This window comes from Nelumbo nucifera, chromosome 6, assembly GCF_055504915.1.
Source record: "Nelumbo nucifera cultivar China Antique chromosome 6, China Antique-T2T, whole genome shotgun sequence".
NCBI classification, from domain to species: domain Eukaryota; kingdom Viridiplantae; phylum Streptophyta; class Magnoliopsida; order Proteales; family Nelumbonaceae; genus Nelumbo; species Nelumbo nucifera.
The window spans coordinates 4,728,900-4,741,738 of NC_142654.1; the positions used below are offsets into that span (position 1 = coordinate 4,728,900).

General features: G+C 37.5%; 1 protein-coding gene across 3 annotated transcripts; it reads left to right on the forward strand.

Moving 5' to 3' along the window:
- LOC104586620 (acyl-CoA synthetase family protein) lies at positions 1-12,261 on the forward strand. Of its 3 annotated transcripts, XM_088889788.1 has the most exons (7): positions 1-650; positions 759-945; positions 2,694-2,883; positions 4,029-4,232; positions 10,606-10,905; positions 10,995-11,153; positions 11,231-11,409. In XM_088889788.1, the coding sequence occupies exons 1-7, from the start codon at positions 453-455 to the stop codon at positions 11,268-11,270; spliced, it is 1,278 nt and encodes a 425-aa protein (XP_088745914.1). In that variant the 5' UTR covers positions 1-452; the 3' UTR covers positions 11,271-11,409. The 3 variants fall into 3 exon arrangements, with proteins under 3 accessions (XP_088745914.1, XP_010242208.1, XP_010242210.1); XM_010243906.3 differs by having other exon boundaries at positions 12-650; positions 10,995-12,261; XM_010243908.3 differs by lacking the exon at positions 4,029-4,232 and having other exon boundaries at positions 13-650; positions 10,995-12,261.
- The last annotated feature ends 578 nt before the right edge of the window (positions 12,262-12,839 follow it).

Genomic DNA, 12,839 nt, shown 5'->3' on the forward strand with positions numbered 1-12,839 from the left:
CACTAAACATCCATTTGATTCACAATCATTGACTTCACATCTATCACAATCAAATCGAAATGATCTATTTCTTCATCTGATTGGTTAAGACTTGAATCCAAATTGGTTGGAATCGATTTTCATTCTCAAAAGGAGGGGAGGAAATGATCATAACAGGGAATATCATCCCACCAGAAATTGGAATCGGAATTCAGAATGGACTCCATTCCAAATCGGATTACAGACCCTTATTTCCTTGAACCAAACGGACCCTTATTCTTTCTCAGTAATCGGATTTGATGCGCACAATCTCTCTCTCTCTCTCAACAGTTTTACACGGGTGAAGGAAGTTCGCTTTACACGGCTTCGAATATTGGTTTTGGCGGGTAATCAACTCGGCTGATCGAATGATCGCGTGAGTGTGACCTCTATCCGAGCCTCGTTGGTTTCGTTCTTCTCCGGTTCATTTTGCGATGAACAGATTACCCGAAATAACCGATATTTTGACGAAGCTCGCTTTACACCTACAAAGCGAACTTCCTTCACCCGGTGACGAAGAAGTTTGTGATCCCGCCATTTCGTCGTTGAATCAATCTCTCAACTTAAATGAAGTGTCTAGGGTTAGGGTTTTGGATACTGCCCTCTCTTTGATGTGCTTCAAGGCACCCAAGGTCAGTCCTTGTTGTTGCATTTTTTTTCCCAATACAAACTGGTTCATCATCGTCAGCAAGTCCCCCTTTCTCTTTCTCTCTCTCTAAACATATATACTTATTCTACAGGTATTCGGTTCAGAAATTGAATACATGGTGAACACGGTTGTTACTGTCCTATCTTCAACGATATCTTGCAAGGTGTTGCGTTTTCAGAAAGAGGAGTTTCTGCAGGTGGGAAGCTCGATTTCCAGCTGCGAATGTTCTGAATTGGTTCGTGTGTGCGTGGATGTGCTTGATAGATTGGAAGGACATGGTAGGTTTAGCAGGGTCTCTGTCCTTGCAATTTCTATTAGGGGTGATATGATATTTTGATCTGTATATACCTTTGGAATTCTAGAATGAAAGTCAAACTTGTGCATTTGAAGCATAAGCTATACGACAATGGCATTTGCATTGGTGCATTATCTAGAACTACATAATTACCACAAGGTCTTTCTTTCAGTGCATTATCTAGTACATGGTTTGACCTTATTGGTCACGATGTTTTTTTGCGTGTTCTTTATAACATATTTGTCTTCTGACATATTTTTCTTTTTTCTTTTTTAACCATGATTGGATTTGTGTGAATAACTAAGTTCCTTTTTATCCACCTTGCTTCCTAGTAGATTTTTGATATTGTATGGTCCAAGTTATATTTGAATTCTATATCCATTTATCCAACATATTTGGAACAGCAGTGACTAAACAGTTATCAAAAAGCAACAATTTCACATGTAGGACCCTGATAAGGGCCGCAATGGGCAAACTTTACTTCTTTAAATGGGTATGCATTGGCATTGAAGGTCATTAAGTGTGCAGTATTGTGTTTCTTTGGTTGTTCACGTGGATTCATTTCATGCTGAATGGGGGTCAACAGTTCCACGTCAATGTTTGTCTGTCATCAAAGTTGCTGTTGCTGCTAAATATGAGGCCGAGGGCAACAAGGTGATTTTGCTAGTGTTTGAGGCTGATAGGTCCAATCTGTAAATAGGAGAAGAGCATACGTCAGAGGCCCTGGGTGTTATCCCAGGTGTGGAGACTCCAACGCTCAAGTTAGCTGAGTGCTTGAAGAAGGGTCGGACTAGGCAAGAGACGAGAGCTTAGAGCTTAGTCCTTAATAGCCAAGAATGGTTCCCTTTTATTTTCTTATCTTGAGGTGAGTGCCCCCTTTTATTAGCTAACCTTGCCTTAGGAGTGGTTGGAAGCAGTTGGTGATGTGCGGCCAGGATTTGATCTAGCCGATGCCACATGGCACGATTTGAGGCCCGCCAAGCATCCCTACATCAGATGCATTGTCTTTCTTTGCTAGTAACATAAAGAAAGAGGAACCGACACTTTTTTACTGAAAACTCTCAACTATAGAAATATTGGATTGGAAGGGGACCTCAAAAGTGGTGAAAAGGTGGCATAAGGAGGAGTTGATTCCTTGGCAATACAGGGACACCATGAAGGAGATTAAAGAGCTTAAAAAGGAGAGAGTTATCAATGTAAAATGTGTTCAAAGAGCAGTTAATGGGATGGCTGATGAATTGACAAAACAAGGTGTAAATTAAGATCAATTATTTGGAGCCAGGTGGAAAATCAGGTTGTAGCAGATACTGTACAGTAATATTTTATGAGGTGGCCTCCTTGGCTACCTAATCTTTGGGATGCTTGACATCGTTTTTAATATTATAATTCTCTTCATTAATAAATTTCAATTATCTATAGATAAAAATATCATATAGGAAGTTTTAGCTAGAAGAGCATCATTCTTCATTGTTCCTTAATATTCTTTCCTTTTCTGATTTTCTCCTTACTCAAATTTTGCATTCTAGAAAATGTTAGTACTTTATTGCCCTTTCTATTCTTGTATAGAGAATATTGACCAGCTTTGTATAGCAGATTAACCTTTTCTTTTTTACTTTGTCTTTTATTTTTATTTAATTATTAATTTGTTGGTGAATTTAGCTTTGATGCTTGAATGCTTAATGGTCTTTTGCAGTGATTCAGTGTGTTGACTATATCTTTTAACAAATGCAGCATCACTTTTCCATTTGCTGTTTAGTGCTATTTTAAGAGTGGCATCATCATCATCTTGTTATCAAACTCTTTTCCCCTTAAATTGGATTCTTAATGTAAAATCAAGTTTTAAAAGAAACTTACCCATTTCAAAGCTACATCGGCTTTTACAAGAGGAGATCACATTCAACAACCAGGGAATGGCATTGAGGTATGTCAATATGACTTGTATACCATTTATTGTGAATAGGTAACAATCATGGACTGCTGTCTTTTTCTTTCCTTTTCTTTTGATAGTGATGAAGTACTGTCTTTTTTCTATTTCTATATTTCAGAATATCACCCTGATATTTTTTTCCCTTTTAATGACTTCTATATGTCCATTAAGTGTGGCAAAAATGCGAAAGATTAGATTGGTGAGTGGTAAAACTAGGAAGGACAAGGTTAGAATGAAGTCATACAAAGGAGCCTAGGAGTAGCTCCAATAGGTGATAAAATGAGAGAAAGTAGATTGAGATGGTTTGGTCACATCCATAGAAAGCCATCTATAGCACCCGTTAGAAAAAGTGATCTATTACAAGTTGAAGGGGATAGAAGAGATAGGGGCAGACTGAAAAGGACTTGGGTGGAAGTAATAAGAAATGATTTAAGCGCCCTTAATTTAACAATGGGCATGGCACTGAACAGAACTGAATGGCAAAACAGGATTTAACTGATTCCATAAAGATGGGATAAGGCTTTGATGATGATAATACGCTCATTAATGCTAGTGATGTAATCATTCCTTAAAATTTTTGGTTTCTGTCCTTGCTGGAGAGGATTAGAGATCAGCCAGTGTCGTACATGCTAGGGCATGCTGTGGCAACTGGAAAGGTGCTGGTTCCTAGGGCGGTTGATCATTGATGGTGGGAATGAAATTAATGCCATTACAAGGAAAGCTGTTGTGAGGCTATTATTAAAGGAAAACCACCCCACTGCCAGTGTTGCTACATGGGTTGGAGACCAACAATTGAGTAACAAGAAGATGTTTAGTGACCCTCAAGATAGAGAATTTTATAGAGGAGCTGTGTTGTGATGTTCTACTATGACTATGATCTACATTCTCCTTGAATGACTCTGGTTGTATGATATGTTAGTTATCTATGATTCCTGTAATATTACTATAGTTTCATCCTGGCTCCATGGAGTTTGTTTTGAAATTGATGAAACTGAAGAATGACATGCATACACCTTGAACAAGTGCTGTATCAGCAGGATTGGGAGGGACCTGCAAATGATTGTTGCCATTTTATTTAATATGATATATGTTCTTTTCTAATTGTTACTTGGTTATTTCTGGAATTGATCTCTTCACAGGTTGCATTTGTGGTATCTTGATCCGTTAACTTTAAAGCATGATATTTCAAGAATTTTGCAAGAAACTACACAAAGACCTTTCATTTGTTTGAAAAAAGAATTGCATGAGAGGATAAATTGGCGTTCTCTAATTATATGCTTGGTCCTTTCTCCAACAATGTTTATTGAGACAAGGGGTCTCTTGCATAAGTGGTTTCTGTTGACGTAAGTTCCCTACTTCTTTCACCATTCAATGGCTTATAAGCTGTTTGTTTTATATTAATCTTGAAAGGGTGGAAGTGGAAGTTTTTCAGTGCTGTCTGCTTGGCTGACCTTAACTGTCTACCCAAAACCAATAGAAAATTTGATGTTTATCTAATGCTCGTCGTTGCATGTTCCGGAACAACAACCCAAAGAAAGTCCATCTAGCTACAGTTGTTTGTTTCATAAGATTCTGCATGTGTCCTACTTCTCTGGCATTTTTATCCACTTGAGATCTGCAATATAACCTTGTGCCTATTATGCAACAAGAGGCATCTAATAAATGTTTTGAAGTCTGCCATTCTGAATGCAATTTGGGCTGGACTCAATTTGAACCTTACTATTCCAAATCATCCTTAGTGTTGGGCTTGGGTTGAGGTCTCGAGCAGACCAAGCCAAACCAAATCTGGAAATATATGGTATTTTAGCAGTATATTAAATCATGTGTAAATAGATGCATAGACTAGGCAGTAAGAGCATTCAGTTAATTTTTTTGATTGCTCAAGAAAGATTTTATTTTTTTGATCAGCAAAGGAAATTTTATTAAATTAGAACAGAAAGAACATTCAGTTAATTGCAAGAGGACGGGGATGTTAGCTAAATTGTCATTTCCTTCATTTTAATTTTTCTTCTTAGTTGCACAAATCTTATACTGCCTAATCTGATTTGGTTTAAATCCTAGATGCTCACCACATGTTGTCAGAGCATGTTTGACTGTTCACTTGTTACTTTCTTAGGGTTGGCCTTTCAAATGATCCCTCCCAAGACTCCAGATAGCTGGGATCAAAATTGGGTAATGGGCCATTACTGTGATTTACAAATTGTTACAGATCAAACTTCTTGAACTGTACTATTTAATATTTGTAAGTTAATTTATATGTCATGTAAAAATTCAATCAACCAGATGTTTGGATCCCACTTTATAACTAAGAGCTCTTCTTCCAATTTTCTATTGAGTGATGAAAAGAGGTGGGGGTGTATGATGGGCATTACAGAGAAACAAGTACAAAAAACATAATAAACCAGACACCAGCCCCAGAATGACTAAGTTTACATGACAAGTCAGAGCAGGATATCGGCACTTGATAGTCAGCATTATTTCTTTCATCTTCTTGGAGGATTCATGCTTGAATTTCCCTCATATTGGAAGAGGGAGCCTTCTAGGCTAGAACATTCATAATAGGCTTGAAAAAAGGGAACTTGGTCCCAGACTAGGATCTCCTTCACTAATATGGACAGCTAGTGTACATTATTTTTTATGGAAATTTTCATATGTCTAGCCTGAGATAGTTGTAGCTGAGGGCTGAGCAGACCATTTTCGTTCTAGCTTTTCATTTTGATAAATAGTAAGGTATTACATTAATGTGAAAGATAAAAGAGGGGAAGACTCAAAAGAGAAATACTCTTTACATGGTTAGTGAGAAGAAACCATGCACAGTCAAATTCAAGTATAATTTCTGTATTTTGTTAATTTCTATACTTGTCACACAAAAAAGAATTAAGAATAATATCTTCACAAATTATGCTTGAAATGATTATATTTCAACCCGGCTTAAGCGGTAGGTGTAAGGTGCTTTGGAATGCTATTCCTCACATGGTCTCTTGGGTTCTGTGGAAAGAAAGAAATAGTAGGATTTTTGAAGGAAAAGTTCTGCTCCTTAGATGATGTTGTGGTTCGGGCTATGGCTACCCTGCATTCTTGGTTGTTGGCCAAAGATTCTTTTAAGTTTATCCCTCATCATCAGTATTTTGATCATGGCTTTTTGTTTACCTAATTTTGTTGTTTGTCTCTTGTGTTTATTCTTGAGAGACTAGATTTTTTGGGTGGCTTTTCTGTATAGTTGCTGGCTGTACATGGAGCATACCGAGGGCAGTTATATGTTTTGTTTGTTACAGTTATAATATAATACGATACCTTACTTCTTCCTCAAAAATGGTTATATTTCAACCCTTCAAAATCTTTCAAGAATGCGGATCATTGCACCAAGGGCCTCTTAATCCTGCCAATAGTGGTCTTAGTGGCTTGCTTCTTGTTTTCAAAAATACAGCCATTTAATTCTTTGCACAAAGCCAGCATTGGGTGAAGGCCGAGCAGATTCCATTCCATAGAATGTGCAGCAAGGGCGGAAACCTCAAGCTGGCTAAATATGTGCATGGGGTGGTCTTTAAGTGCGACCTATCTTTCCTTGTGTAACCATAAGAAGTCTGGGCATAAGAAGTCAGTCCAGACTTCTTAGGTGTTAAACAGCAGACGCTTATTTGAAATCTGATGAAAGTTCATATTATTTGGAATTGGATTTGCAGATATCTTCCCACGAGTTGTATTAATCCTCTATATTGGGGAGGTTGTTCTATTGTTTTTGTGTATAATTAACCATCATTTTATTAATATGTAAGCAAATGTACAAAGATATCATACATCTCTTTTTGGTAATAAATAAAAAAGAAAATTAATTAAGAGAAAAAAACGATGAGTACAGGAGAGGTGACAAGATATCACCCACAGACAAGCAAAAAGAAAAAAAATCCCACCATCCCCTCCCCCTTCTACACAATCCAAAGCCCAAACAAGAAAAAGTGAAAACAATCCAACACCAAATACAGATAAATCCTAATGAAAAATTTACATGCCTAAGATCAACCCTCCATCAAACCCTTTCTACCCTAAATAAGCACCAAAAGCTCATCAAGATCTCCCAAAATCAATGCTCAATCAATTAGCTATTTCTGAATCTTGAATGCAATCCTTTCTACTCTCTTGTTGAGTTTCTTTGTTTTCTTCACTTTCTTAATGGACTCGATCCCAAATAATCCCATCTTCAATCTGGCAAAACCCTTCGACACTTGGACAGTGCATTGGTTTCTTTGAGATCTGAACCTTCTGACTGCATTGGGAATCTTCTCAAATCCTTTGGGTCAAAGGATTTAACATTAATCCTTTTTAGTTCCAGCACTGCATTCTTTTCAAAGATATGATCTGCTTCCAACTCACTATTCCCTTCAGGCCCATCCCCTTCAACTCCAACTGCTCTCATTCTGTCTTGGATCTCATTATTCCTTTCATTACTGCCAACTGCTTCATGAGTCGACCTGTTTTTTTTTTCTTTACCCTTCAACGGCATCAAATTCCTACCAAAATTTTCTTCCATTACCTTAAATGATGTCCTTGCGACTTCCTCTCCTATAAGGAACAAGCCCAAAGATTTACTAACCTCCACCTCAGTATTTAGTATTTACCACTGTTTCCAAATCCACTGAGCCCTAAACTTCATAAGTTTCATCAATGATAACATCTTCCAAAAGACACATTCAAATTATCATCACTATCTTCAGTCTCAATGCTTCCACCTTTAGTTTCTTTTTCTTCACCCTCTGTTAATACTTTTGTTCTGTATTTCTTTTTTTGCTATACAATTTTAACCTCCTTTTCCTTGCATCCATTATACCCAAGCTCCAAACCATCCTCCAAATTGACCACCCCACCTCCTTTTTTGCTCCTTGTCTTTGCCTCCCACTTCTTCTAACACCAGAACTTCCTTCGTCTGACCTCCAGAAACCATTACCTTTCCATCTTTCTCCACAATACCCTTCTGTGCATCTCCATAGAGATGAAAGTCTCAGACACCAATGCATCTGTGTTGCCTACTTGTAATGAATCTGTTACAGCCCCCACCTGCACAATCCTGTAAACTTTTTTTTTTTTTATCAGTAGCAGAAAACTTTCATTAATTTAAAAAAAAGTTTAAAATACAAAGGTGGGGGGAGGTAAACCCTCTTACCACCCCCCTCCCCCTGAACAGGAAAATTACATAGTAGCCCAAAACAATTGACTTCTTCCCACCCCCTGTTTGGCCAAAGCATCTGCAAATTAATTAGCACATCTTTTAACCCACCAGACATGCACATCCAATCCTTGGGTTAGCCACTTGAAATGCCTTCTTTCATTAATGTATGCCCATAATCCGTCGTTTGCCTTCTCTATCCAGCCAATTACCACTTGCAAATCTCCTTGGATAATCAACCTATTTATATTCAACTCCTTAGCCCTTTTTACCCCCTCCAAGAGGACCAGAATTTCTTCTCTCAAAGAATCTCCAACCCCAATTGGTCCTGAAAAAAGTGCTATAACTGAACCTGCCTCTGTTCTGAACACACCACCAACCCCTGATGGCCCTGGATTTCCTTCACTGCTCCCATCAAAGTCGAGTTTGATAAAACCTTCCATCAGAGGGAGCCACATCAGATGGACAAGTTCTGGAACCACAAACTTCTCCTCCTTCGTTTTCCATAAAATTCCTTCATTAGCAGAGCATGGTTCTATCTCTCCCCAAACTAATTCAGTTTACTACTGAGCCCAGAGAATCTAATTCCTAGTTGCCTAGCTAATACATCAGCCATGCAATTTGCCGATATAGGTACCCAGAGGATTTTTACTTTCATATTCTGTGTGAGCCATCTAAACTTTCTAATTTCATCTCTGTAGGCCAATGCAACTTTTTCTCTACCAACCAATAACCACCTTAGAATCTCCAAAAACGATTAAGTTAGATTCATGTCCCTTTCTTGTTGCACACCACGAATAATAAGCTCTGCTCTTGAAGAATCCCCACTTCAATTGGTCCCGAGAATAAAGTAATTGGATTGCATGACCTTCTTCATCTCTAAAGAGTTGTGGATCTTTCCTTTCCTTCACAGGCTGCAAGTATTTATCATGGAGTTCCCTCCATAGTTTAAAACGCCAAGGCGAGGCTAGGCGTCAGGGGGGCACCTTGTTGTCTAGGTGTCGCCTAGGTGATGTATTTTTTTATATAGAAAACATAGATCCTAGGGTAGTTCCCTAGGTACCATAGCCATATTTCCTTAATAATTATTCATAATTTTCATAAGAAAAGTATAGAGTTCATGTTAAAGTATAGAAAATCAACATATTCATGAGAAGAAAAAAAAGAATGAAAAGAAAATTCAAAAAGTATAGGAGATGAACCCTTATTTTTGTTATAGGAAAAGAAGAAAAGAAAATGAAAAAGTAAGTCTTTGAGGGTTCAATACAACATTTAGCAATGTTTGTATTGATTAAATCCTAACAAATAAGAAAATAATAAAAACAAATTAGCATATAAACACACAAAATGAATATTTTAGTTTAATAGTGCCTATTTTATAATTCTAATGTCAAAAAATAAGGAATAAAAACGTATTTTACAATACATAGTACAAAACTGCTTGGCGATTGGGCGAGGCAAGCCTCAACTCAAAGGGCGCCTTGTTGCCTAGGTGCCCACCTAGGCATCACCTTGACAACTATGGTTTCCTCCCTCTAAATATTGAGTTATTGATAATCAAGGATCTTTTCCAAAGTTGCCATCTATGTGAAGAATGATATGTTAGATGTAATATGGCCTTCCCAAATCCATTTCCAAGGATAGGAATCTGAAGATGAGCTAGGGAGAGTCATAAAATGACTTCACAGAGAACCCAATTGCAGTTAGCCATCCAAAATGCAGAATCTTCTGGGTTGCCTGAATTGGTTATGTGAACAAACCTTTGTCCCAATACGTATTATGTTTTTCTTTTTAATTTTCTTCATTTAATAAATTACCTTACTTTTTCAAAAAAAGTCTTGTACTTTATTTATTTTATGTTTAAATTGGGAAAATACATAGTCCCATGATGCTCAGATATGGATTCCAAGACAGACACAGATATGTGAAACAGGGATATCACTTCCATTTCCTAAGATCCTGGACATGGATATCGGTATGAGTGACTTACTAATTTGCTTACATCATGCTTTATATATAGTATTTGAAGCTAAGTGTCATTTCTAATACATGCAGATTTCTTACCCGTGTTACTCTCCGTGATGTGGCACACATAAATGTAGGTTACATACTTGTTTGCAGTTAAGTTCATAGAAAATATTATCTTTGGAGTATACTTTGGATCCTTCTATTGTGAATCTTCTTGTGCTCCAAAAAACCATTGTATTGAATCAAATACAATGCAGATGAAACTTGGTAATTGTTTTTATTTTTATTAATTTATACAAATTTTCCATTATATAAGAACAATTATGGAAACAAAGGAATGCATATAATTAGGGAAAAGTAGAAATAACAAACCAAAGCTTAACTTATATCAGAATTTTAATCTTGGACCAAATTCTCTGGTTACTTCATGCTCAATTTGTATCTCTTCACCAGAAAAATGCTTAAATGACATTCAATTTCATTGCTGAAAAACATTTCATGTCTCAATTGATTTTACCAGATCAAGGGGCATATTTAATCATTGGTTGAGTCACTTATTACCCAATAGGGTTTTCTATTTTCAATAGGGGTTCAACTTCCATACTACAGCTTCAAGTAGGATTAGTTTCATCAATACTAGATGCACTTGCCCAGCCGATGTGGTGGGGTATACCTGCTGAAGTTGGATCGAATCTTCCATTTTCTCGTGCCTATTTCCCCAACAATCACCGCCTATTGGTGGCTTTAGCTGGATCTATCTCGGGCAAAAGCTTCCTGCATTTGGTTCATCTTGTTACAGAACTTTTACCTCACGTCAATGCACATTCTAACCCAACTGTCAGGCAAAGAGCAGCTATCAAAGGGATGATTGATTGGAAATTCATCTGGTAAGTTTTTCATCCCATAGCAAGACGCTCATAATAATTATTTTATTCTGATCCAACCACCCAAGTCTGCTTCAATTATTACGTGGCAGGGCTATGTTGATAGATTTTCCATGTTGGTTCTTTTTTGCGGCTGCATTGCTCTTCTCTGGGGAAAATTGTGAAGTCAATTTCTTATCAAATTACACATCACAAGCTGGTGAAGATGAACAAACACATGATGTAGAGCCATATCGTGCTGCTGCTGCAAGGTATCTTGCATGGATCATAAGACCCACTGATGAATCCCATTGTGATTTTTTAGTTGACTTTTTAGACAAAATATCAGGGTCTTGGGCTATGAAAAAATATTGCTTGGGTATGCATAACAATGAGAAAGTTGGCTGCAAGAAGAAACTCAAATTTAAGGACATCAAGAAGGATTATCTGGCCTCTAATGAATATGACGGTCAGACAGTGCGACTCTGGATCAAGGAATTCCAGGATGGTTATCTAAGGTATTGGAATAAAACTGGCAATGGTATTTGTAGATCTGAAGCAAGAGCACCACACGCTTTTAGCCCTCAGCAAAATTTGTTATTTAGAAGAATTCCATTGGGTATCTTTATTGGGTACTACAGTTCCATAGAGGAAGAAGGGTGTGAGCTGCTGCTTCACTATGCTGCAACAGGTGCTATACTTTTGTCAGGGGAAACTCAAGTTGCTGGATTGGAACATACAGAACAGAAACCTAGGATGCATTCCAATGATAAAGGCCCGATTTCATGGTTCAAAGAAAGTCAAAAAAAGGAGACTGTTGCAAGGGCCTGCCTTGTGTTAGAGTTATTTGATGCTATTGAGGATATATCGGCTTCGATATTTGAGGTTGAAGAGAGACGACTAGGTTTTATGTACCGGCTGAAAGTAAAGGCTGTAAAGTACTTGGTTAAATGTATCGAGGAACTACTCCAATGCCAACATGATGAAGATGAAGGGGGAGTTCTGATGTTAATGGATCTTCACAGGAGATTGGTGCAATGGAGTCATCACTTCCCAGCTTCCAGTGCCTTGGATGATGTTGTTAGAACTTTGAATTGTAAAATATCTTCTAAGAAGGTTCAGTAGATAAAAGGAGAATATGCTATCCTTCAACCTATGGTTGGTTTGTGACATCTCTTTAGGTTGTGCTGTCTTGAAAATAGTGTAAGCAGGGATAGAAAGAAAAAGAAAGGAGAGGAAGAAAAAGGGTAATCATTTTTACTTAGTTGTTGTAATAGTAATGTTAGTGGGGAGGTGTTTTTGTCTCTACCTCTTATGGGTCTTCGCCTACAAGTTATACTGGATAACAATTAACAAATCATATTCCCAAATTTCCTAGTGTCTTTCTTTACTTGAACGGAATTGAGTAATTGGGAATTATATGAATGGAGATGACCCATCTTTGTTTGAAAATAACTTAATGGAAAATCAGAAGGAATGCCGTTCTCCTACATTTACATAGTGGAAAATATTTGTTTTCCACTCATTTCACATACAACTAAAACTGTAATTCCACTGTAAAGCGGACTTCAGAAAATTGTTTATTGTCCTTTATTTTTAATTATTTGATTGGTTCTCACAATTTGAAATATGTCTGAATCATGGTTTTTAAAACCGACCCAGAGACTGAACTGGTCAGGGGTCCGGTTACCGGGTCGAACGGTCAGCCCGTTCTGACAAAAAAAATAAAAAATTAGAAAAATTAAAAAGGTCAAAACTGTTTGAACGGTTCGAGTGGTTAACTGCCTGGGTCACCGGTTTGCTGACCAAAATCAATGATTTTGGGGAAAACCGAAATCGATCACCTGACCGGTTCCCGGTTTTTCTGGTCTGACCGTCTGATCTGATTCGGTTTTGAAAACTATAGTCTGAATCTCAAACTTGATAGCCTTCTGAATCTCTGCCTGTTTGAACCATTC